The following is a 12,800-nucleotide window of genomic DNA, read 5'->3' as shown; positions in this document are numbered from 1 at the left end:
CAAACGGCTCTACATTTTTCAGCTGTGCTGGTATGTCTCTGATGTCTGAATTGTTCCAATATGACTTACTAGAAGTATAGTTTGCAAAGTTATGCTGGGATTTCTATGGATCCGACGTGCGTATGTACATAAAAGAAGCGTAGAGCATGAGCAGTAAGGAGACATGTAAGTACAGCCCAGCAATAGGGCGTTGCGGAAACACATTCACTTCCAACAGTTCCATGCTAATATGAATTTTGTCATAAGAGGAATCCAGCAAAATACAACACAGTAGCAATTCTTACAAACCAGTTTCCACAGACTTCTCAATGTAAAACAGTAAACTGTCGTGCGTCGCAGACTTATTGTTCCTGCTCTGCCATGCCACTTGATCAGAAAAAAACACAGGTTGCCCAAGACGGTGCAGAATGATCGTGCCGACAACCGGTATAAAGAGGAGCTTCGACCATCAGTAGTCATCGCCTCTGGATATCACTTCTTTACAGGTTGGTCGGAGCAAGATGGTGTGCTCAAACTGAGACACGTAGCTGCCCCTCACGTCGCACAATGGAGGGTACGGCTGCAAATAGTGCACGGGCAACCGTGAGCAAACCATGTTATATGATATGGATCAGACATTTGAGTGAAGATGGTGTTCAACATACCTGAATGATGCCAACATCACATAGGTTTTTCAGGGCCATGAGATACTTGGTCTCACCAATGCGGTCCAAGTACCGGCGGCAAAAGGCAAGTGTTCCAAAGTTGTTGTTGATTGTTCCGAGCAGTTGCTTGGCTTTTGCTACCCTCAATGGTACATGCCCAACATCAAAGTTCTTCATGTAATGACTGCATTCCAAGTCCTCCCTCACAAATCCCTTTCCTGCAAACAGAATGATAGTTATCAAATGTAAAACTGCCAAGAATTTGAACATGCACCTAACTAGGGAAAACAGATGTAGGTTGTTCACATCAAAGCCATGCTAGTTAAATGCTAGGGGAAATGCCTTTCACAATAGTAATGCCATTAAAAATACATTTAAGTGTATTTGGACAAATGAGTTCAAGCTATACAGTGACGTACCTGTGGACCCAAAAGTTTCAATTGCATAAAATTCACCCTCTTCCATTTTCGTTTGCTCTCCACCTTTTACAATTGGAACTGATTTCCCTGCATGGATTTGGTACGGTCCAATGCTGTGTCCATTGAGGTTTCGCACACTTTTTACTGCCACAAAACAAGCAACTTGAATCGTCATGCTGTCGCTGTACTTCCAATATCACAGAATGAGAAAAAGAAGTATGAAACTGCACGCACCTTGGAACACTTTCCCATTAATTTCAACCTCATATGACTCCATTACTTCTTGGATTGCAGCACCAACATCACAAAGCCGCGCATCTATCCCAGCTTCCTGAAACGAAGGATAAACATTATTGAGTGACAAAGAATATAACTGATTTAAGGGAATATGATTTCAAATAGCCATATAACAGATCATTAACAAGTGAAAACCGAAGCTCAAATCGATTAATCAATAGCAGAAGCTTCGACCAAAACCCTATCAATAGGGTTTTCAACCAAGTAGAGCCGCTATCAGATATTCTATATTACTATGTGCAAAGGTGCTAATGGGAAGCATTCATTCAGTACATCCGTGTCCACTGACTTAATAGACCACAGCCTTCGATGAGTGAACAGAATGTGTAGATTACCTTGATACCAGTATTTGTGGCATCTCTTGTTGCTTGAAGCAATGGATCAAACATGGGATTGAATGCGACAGTAAATGCACAATCAACTATGTACCCTGGGAACAATCACAATATCATGTTAGTTCTTAAAATTAGAAATAACATGACATTAATACTTGCAAGGACAAAACGTTACACAATATACACCAAAAAATCATTGAAGAAAGAATGGAACAAGGTAATACAGCAGACAGACCATCTATATGCGTCCCAAAATCCAGCTTCATCACATCATCATATTGTAGTACAGTTTTATCACCAGAATTTGGAGTCCAGTGAGCTGCAACCCTAAACATTGAATTTGTTCGTCAATGTAAGAACGATATGCAGTAGTAGTAGGAAACACTCCAGAGGAAATCGTACCAATTCAAGGAGCATCCTGTTGGAAAGGCAATACCAGCTTGCAGTCCATTCTCCTTGATAAGTTTCCGAACCATGTTTTCCAAAGTTTCGCAGAGTTCAGTCATTAACATTCCAGGCTTCACAATGCTCCTCATGTATTTCCTCACCTAGCAAACCATATTATATATAGTAAAGTTGTAAGCAACAACATAAACAATATACACGAATCTTCAAAAAAAAAGAGGCTAGCATGTTCTAAACCTGTCTATGAACTTCTGCTGCTCGTCGAACAGAATTGTACATTGGCTTTTGTATTCGTTCCAGTTCCCTCTTTTCTTCACTAGTTGTTCTCCATAAATTACTGAAGAGCAATAACATGATTAAATGAAACAGATGGTAATAATCATTTGCAGAGTTCTTCATTAACAGCAAATGAAACAGAATACAGTTTTTGTGTGGGTTTCAGGAGAGGTCATTCATGCAATTTTAACCCAGGTATTAGGGTGGCCTGTTTAATGAATATACAAAGCACCATATTCCTAACATCTGATAATTTATTACAGCGGAAATTCAACTATTGGGATAGACTTGTACTTACTCATCCAGGTATTGCTGGATTTCACCCTCAGGAAAATCACCTGAAGGGAAAAGCTCATCAACAGGGATGGACGGTGGGTCTGTCTGCTGAAGAGGGTCCTTCTTCTTTCTACAAAAAGCACATGACATGCTGGTAAAACAGAGCAAACCAAACAAGAACATTAGTGGTTCAATTGAATAACAGAACTCACTTTGCCTTGCTCTTCTTCTTTTTCTTCTTCGCAGCTGCTGAAACTATCCATTTCAAAGAAAACAGTTAGAATAATCCCATGAGTGACACCCCAGTTCCCAAATGCTAGACAGAATAGCCGAAGCTCCACTGGTCCAGCTCTAGGCGAGAAAACTCAGCTATGAGAACTTGCAAAGTAGAGCTGTCACCTGCTGCTCCATCTTCAGATGGACCGTCCTCATCATCCTCTGGTGGCGAGGACTGAGCTCCTGGAGTAGCACCGTTGCTATCTGCAACTTTGGGTCCTTTTGACGAGGTTACATCCGATTCTACACTAGCTGCCTTATTGAGATTCTCCTGCAGCAAAAAATGGGAAGCTTATTAAACGTCAAAGAAAATATATAGCAGTCCAAGGTTCACTCAAGAGAAGCATGGTATGTGAGGTTCAGCAATCCATGCGATCGCATATCACTGTCTACTCTGAGGTAATGAAAGGCAAGCAATGTCATCAGGGGCTTCATGACAGCCATTAGGAGAATCCAGGGATAAGTTACAGGAACAGATCGAGACAAAGTATGGACTCAATATCACCACCAAGCTTACAGATGAGACGATGAAAAAACCATAATAATCAGAATTAAAAAAAAAAACGGGTGATTGTTGTGACTATGGGAAGACCAATTCCGCAGATCAGAACCGTATCGGTCAATAGCTGGTATGGTTCCTCTTCATCCCCAACATTTTCTCCATGTACCAACACAAGTATGAAACATGCCGATGCAACCATGCAAGAATAGAAACTGCAAGGACAGGCATTCATGCTTCCGTTCAGGGGAAAAAAAACTTACTTTGGTTTCCGGAGTTTGCGTGACATGCAATGCCTCCATCTCCTTGGTGGCTGCATCTGCACTACCCCCAGCCATATTGTATATTCCCAAAGCTTAGCAATCCAAAAAAAACCTGAATGAAAGAAATCGTAAGCGCGCGCAAATCCGTGTCGTAACATAACATGTTTATCTCGGTTTAGAAGGGGGAAATATCCTGTTGACTGTTAAGGGCATGTCTGGACACCATTCCACTTGGGAAGGTTTATAATCATGTTACGCGTGCCAATTAATTAAACCAAACAATGCGCTTTCTTATCGCGCGAAATTTCTGAATGTACCGATGTTGAAATCCATATACACCATATAGTACATCCCGTGCACGTCGCAAGAATTCAATCACTAATCCTCCTAGTATATCAATCATCCGCTCATACAGTTGAAGAGAGTATCAGAAGCAAAAAAAAGGGAAGGAAATCCGACCTTGCGTCACAAGGCGTAGAAGTCCTCGGCCTGTACGGCGGCGGCCGACGGAGAGGAGGGACGGAGGCGGCGTTATGCCGGGAGGAAGCGGGCGGCGCAGTGGAGGCGGCGGCGGCCCGTCGAGCGTGGAGGAGACGAGGACGGGGAGGTCGTCGAGGAGCTTGCGGCGGCCGACGACAGTGACGGGCGGCGGCGAGTGGGATCTACGGCTGTGGCGGCTGGACGAGTTGGGGAGAGTTGGAAACCTCGCTCCGAGTTGGGCTGGGCTCTCTATTCTTTCGGCATAGTCGGGAGATGACCCAGCTAGCACATTCCTATTCCTAATTCTCAAAAAACAAAAGCCAGCACATTCCTGAACATATACTCGGGAATTTCGGGTTCGAGATTCGGGATTCATGCCTGGACTGAGTTTGGACACTCGGACATTTTGAGGAATTCAAACGACTCGCATTGTAAATTTGGAAGATTAATTCAAATCTTCAGGAATCTTTCTGATGGTGTTTGTTTGATTTCTAGGATTGAATCTCGTATATTTGTTTTAAAGTGTGGCTAATCCTCAGTTGAGTCCACCGAGAATTAAGAGGTGCCATCATCGAATCTAGGTCGTTGTAGTTGTCGGCGTCCAGACAGAGGATGCCGAAACATGAATGAGTCCGAGAACATGCTTGATTTCAACGCCAAATGAAGTATTACTAACATTGTACGTCTACCCATCAGTATGCTTTTCAGTAATTTTTGGAACCATTACAATGGTGAACTTTTCCGTTTGTGCTAAATGCCCATTTGAAACCCTTACTGCATAAAGTATTTGTTTTTGAGTCATTCATGGATCAAAATTTGTTCCATAGCATGCATGTATTACTTGGTTATGTGTCTATATGTTTACAATGTTATGGTGATTTATTGTGAATTATTTGTTTGCATTAGATTGCCCCGAGTGTAGCGACGATTTGAACAACACCCAAGGCGCGCAAGTGTCACTTCATTGTCCCATTATTTTTTTTCCTAGAATGATGTAGTATTTTTAGTAGCTATGCATGTGTAGGAGTTTTTACTAAAGCTTTTTTTATTTTGCATAAGTTCCTATATCCCCTTCCATTACCCGTTCATTCGTCGCCATCTTATTGTAGTGGCTTAGCAATGATGTTTAGTTGCATGGTTTGGGAATTCATCATGAGAAGGGTGTATATTGTTGGAAAGGCTTTGCTTGAAATAATAATAAAAAAACTTACGATAATGAATCATCTAGGTGGAAAGTGGCATTGACTGGTTTATGTTGACTGGTTACACCGGGGTCATGTCTATGACAGCCACGTGTATTACACTTATGGACGGCCACCCAGATTTTGAAGGGATTTGACAGATTTTTAGTTTAGTATGTAGCTTTTAGTATAGCCACACGTCATATAGGCTCTGGTAGGACCATGACCAGCAGACTTGTGCGATTTTTTGTAAATAATACATTTTATTTTGTTATTTTCAGAAATAATATCTGGTTTTAATCTTTATCACAAATAATATACTATCGGGAACACGTACCCCGATTTAAAAAAATCAGGAATAGCAATCCGATTAGGGGTAGTCGGGGTAGGCTAACCCGAGTAGCAGAAAATTCGCATGTTGTCGGGTTACTCTACCCCGATTGCTTGAAAATCGATTTTTTTTTTTGAACAAGGGATAGGACCCGAAGGGTCCAGAGCTGCTTTATTCGGTGGGATAAATTACAAAGAGGGCTTGAAAAATAAAAAGAAGTTCAACACAGTCCTCCACTTTTACAGAAAGGACCTCATATAAAACTTTGAAAAAGCAATCCCGTCCTTCTCCACCGAGAAAGGTCAGCTCAACACTACGGCCGTCGGCACCATCGCCGGGGACGGCACCACTTGGAGATGGCGCGACGCAGGACGCCGCAGCAGAGCCGCTGAAGGGCCTCCGAGTTGGCTCGCCGGCCTGGAGGTTGAAGATTCTGTGGCGCCCGCAGCACCACAGCACGGAGCGGCCACGCCGGCCAAGGATAACGACAACGCAAGATCGCCGCCGTTGTTGAACTCCGCTCGTTGCAGCTTCGAGAAATCCCCATGGAGCAGCAGACTGCACCAGATCGCCCCTCCTTCCGCCACCACGGCGACGCGGACTAACGGATCGAGCAGATCGACGAACTCCACCACCACCTGCCATCAGATCACGACCTGGAGCGTAGAGAGCGAGCTTATTGAAGGAGCTCGCACCAAATCCGACCAGCAGCATCACTTTCCACCATGGAAAACTACACGGCGGTGGACATGGCTTCCTCCGGCCGCCGCTCGCAGGTGCCGGAGAAGAGCTTGAAGACGGCATGACGCCAGACCCCACACGGGGAAAACCAAACCTAGACATAGCCCTAACTCTACTCTGTACAGGGAGCCGGCCTCCTATTCCATCGCCACACCGGTCGGCTGGGCCACCGGATGCGAGAGGGAGAGGAGCCGGGAGAACTCCGGCGACTCTCAACGGGGGCAGGTGGGACGTGGATGAGGGGGTAAAATCGATTGGCACGAGTGAAAAGATCCACCGGACGCATGCAATGTCGCATCTGGCAGACTGCGCATGCATGGCAGCAAACCGTAGTGCGTGCATGTGCGTGGATAAATACGTGTGAGGCCGCTAGGAAATGATTCTTGATGTCGGGTTACTCATTCCCGATTGGAAGAATCGGGTTTCTCCACCCCAACTAGTGCAAAAGCTACAGACAGTTTAACCCGACTACCCCTAATCGGGTTAGCTGTTCCTGCTTTCTTTTAATCGGGTACGTGTCCTCGACAGTGTATTATTTGTGACAAAGATTAAAACTAATTATTATTTCTGAAAATAACAAAGAAAAATGTATTATTTAAAAATATCACCCAGACAAGCCTATGCACCATGTGCACTCGCCCGGCATTCAAAACTGTAGGGCCTCCAATTATTTGTACACTGAGTATTCATACTACAAATTTGCTTGAAAAGTAACTAGTACCAGGAACTAATTGACAGCCCAAGAATCAGCAAAAAAATAAATGCACTAGTAGAAAACGAGTCTTTAGTTCGGAGCTACAAGGAGAATTAGTCCCGGTCGTGTCTAGAACGCACAGCCACAACTAGTCCGAGTTCGATCTGGACCTTTTGCCCCTATTTGTGATACAAATCGGGACTAAAGAAGAGGTGGCTGATACGTCTCCAACGTATCTATAATTTCTGATGTTTCATGCTAGTTTTATGACAATACCTACATGTTTTGTTCACACTTTATATCGTTTTGATGCATTTTCCGGAACTAACCTATTAACGAGATGCCGAAGTGCCAGTTCTCGTTTTCCGCTGTTTTTGGTTTCGTAAATCCTACAAAGGAAATATTCTCGGAATTGGACGAAATCAACGCCCACGATCTTATATTTCACGGAAGGTTCCAGAGCACCGAAGAGGGACCAGAGGAGAGACAAGGGGGCCCCACCCCACATGGCGGCGCGGCCAAGGTGGGGCGCCCCCCTATGGTGTGGGTCCCCCAGGACCCCTCCGAGGCTGCCCTTCCGCCTATAAAGCCTCTCCGTCGCAAAAACCCTAAAAAGATAAGCCACGATACGAGAAAAGTTACGCAGCCGCCGCCATCGCGAAGCCAAGATTCGGGGGACAGAAGTCTCTGTTCCGGCACGCCGTCGGGACGGAGAAGTGCCCCCGGAAGGCATCTCCATCGACACCACCGCCATCTCCATCGCCGTTGCTATCTCCTATGATGAGGAGGGAGTAGTTCTCCCCCGAGGCTAAGGGCTCTACCGTAGCTATGTGGTTCATCTCTCTCTCCCATGTGATATTTATGTGATCATGAGCTTTGTGATCTAGTTGAATATCATCTATGTGCTACTCTAGTGATGTTATTAAAGTAGTCTATTCCTCCTTCATGATGTAAAGTGGACAGTGTGTGCATCATGTAGTACTTGGCGTAGGTTATGATTGTGATCTCTTGTAGATTATGGAGTTAACTATCACTATGATAAATATATTATCTTGGATTTATGATTTGACGTGGATATCCCTATGAGTGGTGTTTGTTAAGTACTTGATGAACTCTGAGCGGAGCTTTTGTAGCCACTACACGATTAGTGATTCCATTAGAAGAGTTATCCAGAGTAGCACTATTATACACTCTAGAGGTTACATTAATATGAACTCCGGATTCACTCTCCACGGTGTGACGGTGACGATGTGCGCATCGTGTGTGTTTCCTTTATGAAGTTGTGGAGCTTGTTAACTCTGGCTTGAGGTATGCTTTTGTAGCCCTACACAATGAATGGTGTTTGTTATCCAACAAGAGAGTGTAGCATTTATTTATTCAGTTATGTGATCATTGTTGAGAGTGTCCACTAGTGAAAGTATGATCCCTAGGCCTTGTTTCCAAATATCGAATCACCGTTTACTTACTGTTCTACTGCATGTTTACTTGCTGCCATATTTATTTCAGATTGTTATTACCACTCATATTCATCTATATCACTTGCATTTTACTATCTCTTCACCGAACTAGTGCACCTATACATCTGACAAGTGTATTAGGTGTGTTGGGGACACAAGACACTTCTTGTATCGTAATTGCAGGGTTGCTTGAGAGGGATATCTTTGACCTCTTCCTCCCCGAGTTCGATAAACCTTGGGTGATTCACTTAAGGGAAACTTGCTGCTGTTCTACAAACCCCTGCTCTTGGAGACCCAACACTGTCTACAGGAATAGAAGCGTGCGTAGACGTCAAGCTATTTTCTGGCGCCGTTGCCGGGGATCTGAAGAAAAGTTACACCACAGAGAATTGCCTCCCACGGCAACAAGCTATTTTCTGGCGCCGTTGCCGGGGAGGTAAGGTAAAAGGTATTCACATCCTCCGACTACTAAGCTATTTCCTAGCATTGTTGTCGGTGTGTGAGTGCTCGAAGCTATTTCCTTTAGATCCTGCAATTGCTTCTTTTTGTTTCTTGTTTTTATTTTCACTAGTTAGGCTTAATGGAAAACAACAAAAAAATTAGAGATCTTTATGAACTTTATATTGAACTAGGACATGATGTGTTTGAAGAGATAATTAAAAAAACCCATGGAACTTTGTTTGAAAAATAGTTGTAGCAATGTTATTAGCATGAACTCTTTGAACACTATTATTGCTAATGCTATGGAAGAATTTAAGATTGGGGAAGCTGGTTGTGATATTTTTAGTCCCCCAAGTTTTGAGGAGAAAATTTTATTTGATGATACTTTGCCTCCCATTTATGATGATTATAATGATAGTGGTATTTTGGTGCCACCTACTATGGAGGATAAAGTTTATTATGATTATACTATGCCTCCTATATTTGATGATGAGAATAATAATGATAGCTACTTTGTTGAATTTGCTCCCACTACAATTAATAAGAATGCTTTATGTGATAGTTATATTGTTGAGTTTGTTCATGATGCTACTTTAAATTATTATGAGAGAGGAAAATATGGTTGTAAAATTTTTCATGGTACTAAAACACCTCTCTATATGCTCAAAATTTTGAAGTTACTTGTGTTTTATCTTCCTATGCTTGTCACTTTGTTCTACATGAATTTATTTGTGTACAAGACTCCTTTTCATAGGAAGTGGGTTAGGCTTAAATTTGTTTCATACTTGCTTTTTGATGCTCTCTTTGCTTCAACTCTCATCCTTATGTGAGCATCATTAAAATTGCTGAGCCCATCTTAATGGCTATAAAGAAAGCACTTCTTGGGAGATAACCCATGCTTTTATTTTGCTACTGTTTTGTTGTGTCTTGGAAATTGTTACTACTGTAGCAACCTCTCCTTATCTTTACTTTATTGCATTGTTGTGCCAAGTAAAGTCTTTGATAGTAAGGTTGATACTAGATTTGGATTACTGCGCAGAAACAGATTTCTTGCTGTCACGAATTTGAGTAGAACTCTCTGTAGGTAACTCGGAAAAATCTGCCAATTTTCGTGTGTGATCCTCAGATATGTATGCAACTTTCATTCAATTTGAGCTTTTTCATCTGAGCAAGTTAAGTGCCCCTGAAAAATTCGTCTTTACGGACTGTTCTGTTTTGACAGATTCTGCCTTTTATTTCGCATTGCCTCTTTTGCTATGTTGGATGGATTTCTTTGTTCCATTAACTTTCAGTAGCTTTGTGCAATGTCCAGAAGTGTTAAGAATGATCATGTCACCTCTAAATATGTGAATTGTTTATTATGCACTAACCCTCTAATGAGTTTGTTTTGAGTTTGGTGTGCAGGAAGTTTTCAAGGATCAAGAGAGGAGGATGATACAATATGATCAAGAAGAGTGAAAAGTCTAAGCTTGGGGATGCCCCCGTGGTTCATCCCTGCATATTTCAAGAAGACTCAAGCATCTAAGCTTGGGGATGCTGATACGTCCAAAACATATCTACTTTCTCGAACACTTTTGATATTGTTTTGCCTCTAATTTGTGTATTTTGGATACAACTAACACAGACTAACGCTGTTTTCAGCAGAATTGTTCTGGTGTCTCGTTTTTGTGTAGAAATCCAACTTTCAGGAAAATCCCCGGAATTTATATCGAAGGTCTTATTTTTCCGGAAGAATTACGGAGCCGGAAGGGCAAGCCGGGTGGAGGCCCGAGGCCCCCACACACTAGGCCGGCGCGGCCCAGGAGGGGGGCGCGCCGCCCTACTGTGTGGCCGCCTCGGCTGGCCTCTGACGCCCCTCTCTGGACTACTTAAGGGTTTCGATCTAAAAACGCGAGACGAGAAGTCAAAGTCGCCAGAAACCATCCAGTACGCCGCCACCATCGCGAAACTCCGTCTCGGGACCAGAAACTCCGTTCTGGCACTCCGCCGGGATGGGGAATTGGAGGAGATCATCGCCATCATCACCACCGACGCCTCTCCATCGACCAGCCATGTTTCCCCCATCCATGTGTGAGTAATTCCCCTGCTGTAGGCTGAAGGGGATGGTAGGGATTGGATGAGATTGGTCATGTAATAGCATAAGATTGTTAGGGCATAGTGCCTAGTGTCCGTAATCGGTACTTTTATGATATTGTTGCAACTTGTTATGCTTAATGCTTGTCACTAGGGCCCGAGTGCCATGATCTCAGATCTGAACATGTTATCAATTCATGATGATATTCATTGCTTTATGATCTTACGTGCAAGTTGTATACACGTATTGTTGTCCGGAACCCGAGGCCCCAAAGTGACAGAAATTGGGACAGCCGAAGGGGAAGGCGGTGATATGAGGATCACATGTGTTCACGGAGTGTTAATGCTTTGCTCCGATGCTCTATTAAAAGGAGTACCTTAATTTCCAGTAGATTCCCTAGAGGCCCGGCTGCCACCGGCTGGTAGGACAAAAGATGTTGTGCAAGTTTCTCATTGCGAGCACGTACGACTAAATATGGAACACATGCCTATTGATTGATTAGTACTTGGATACCGTTTTATTATTATCTGCAAATGCCCTGCCTTGATTGTTACATGAGTTTCTCTCATCCATGCAACGCCCGTCATCCATCCCTGTGCCTACAATATTTTAATCCTGCTATTTACGATAATCACTACTGCTGTCTTTGTTACTCTGCTGCTGTTATTTCACTACTGCTACTGCTATAAAACTGTTACTACTGATAAACTCTTGCGAGCAAGTCTGTTTGCAGGTGCAGCTGAATTGACAACTCCGCTGTTAAGGCTTACAAGTATTCTTTGTCTCCCCTTGTGTCGAATCAATAAATTGGGTTTTACTTCCCGCGAAGACTGTTGTGATCCCCTATACTTGTGGGTCATCAAGACTATTTTCCGGCACCGTTGTCGGGAGCATAGCTTTGTTTGCAAGTTCACTTGGATTGATATTGTTCGCTGCAAATTCTCCATCATGGGTAAACCTCGCGATCCTAAAGTCGCTATATTACCATCCACTACAAGAAAAGGTACAACTCTGAGTACCTCTGCTGCTCTTGATTCACCATCTGTGATAGATAAACTTGTTTCACCACCACAAGCTTCACATGCTGGTACTTCCGCTAGATCTGAAAATTCCTCTCATAATTTTGATGATGCTTCTGCTGTGCTTGATAATGATGGTTCATTGGGATCTTTTCTAGATGCTACAATTGCTAGGTCTAGACAAATTGAAAGTACTGAAACTCCTAATGAAAATGCTGCTACACCTGTTAATTCACCCGAGTCTGTTGAATACTCTAGTGATGATCATGATGAAGATTATGTAGAACTTGATGATGATTTTATTGATGAATGCAATGCTACTACTGATGCAAGGAAAATTAAAAAATTGCTTGCACAACATACTGTTAGATACAAACTGTCTCCTGATCCTAAATTTGCCACATCTCCTATAAACATTAAGGATAAGGATTATGATTTTTCTCTTGATCTATCTCATATATCTATTGTTGAGAAAACACCTTTTGGTGGTACTGAAAAAGAAAGTGCTGTAGAACACATGATTGAGCTATCTACTCCGAGTAGCTTGTTTTCTTACGATGTTAAGAAGCGTACTTATTTCGTTGCTAAAATTTTCCCTTTCTCATTAAAGGATAATGCTAAAACTTGGTATAATAGTTTGCCACCTGATTCTATTAATAGTCCAAAAGAATTGCTTGATGTTTTCTTCCGGA

The 12,800-nt window shown here is 42.9% G+C and overlaps 1 protein-coding gene across 3 annotated transcripts; it reads right to left on the bottom strand.

Moving 5' to 3' along the window:
* Positions 1 to 203: 203 nt before the first annotated feature.
* Positions 204 to 4,221, bottom strand: LOC124654665 (methionine aminopeptidase 2B-like). Of its 3 annotated transcripts, none has more exons than XM_047193659.1 (13): positions 4,150 to 4,221; positions 3,691 to 3,802; positions 3,052 to 3,199; positions 2,865 to 2,907; positions 2,675 to 2,782; positions 2,338 to 2,437; positions 2,098 to 2,243; positions 1,931 to 2,022; positions 1,696 to 1,790; positions 1,298 to 1,394; positions 1,064 to 1,207; positions 645 to 862; positions 204 to 559 (listed from the first exon to the last, which is right to left on the bottom strand). In XM_047193659.1, the coding sequence occupies exons 2-13, from the start codon at positions 3,763 to 3,765 to the stop codon at positions 449 to 451; spliced, it is 1,377 nt and encodes a 458-aa protein (XP_047049615.1). In that variant the 5' UTR covers positions 3,766 to 3,802; positions 4,150 to 4,221; the 3' UTR covers positions 204 to 448. The 3 variants fall into 3 exon arrangements, with proteins under 3 accessions (XP_047049615.1, XP_047049616.1, XP_047049617.1); XM_047193660.1 differs by having other exon boundaries at positions 2,865 to 2,901; XM_047193661.1 differs by having other exon boundaries at positions 2,865 to 2,898.
* Positions 4,222 to 12,800: the final 8,579 nt, after the last annotated feature.

Source organism: Lolium rigidum, chromosome 5, assembly GCF_022539505.1.
Source record: "Lolium rigidum isolate FL_2022 chromosome 5, APGP_CSIRO_Lrig_0.1, whole genome shotgun sequence".
NCBI lineage: Eukaryota > Viridiplantae > Streptophyta > Magnoliopsida > Poales > Poaceae > Lolium > Lolium rigidum.
The sequence above is the reverse complement of the archived record's forward strand: the minus strand, read 5'-3'. Positions and strand labels throughout refer to the sequence as shown.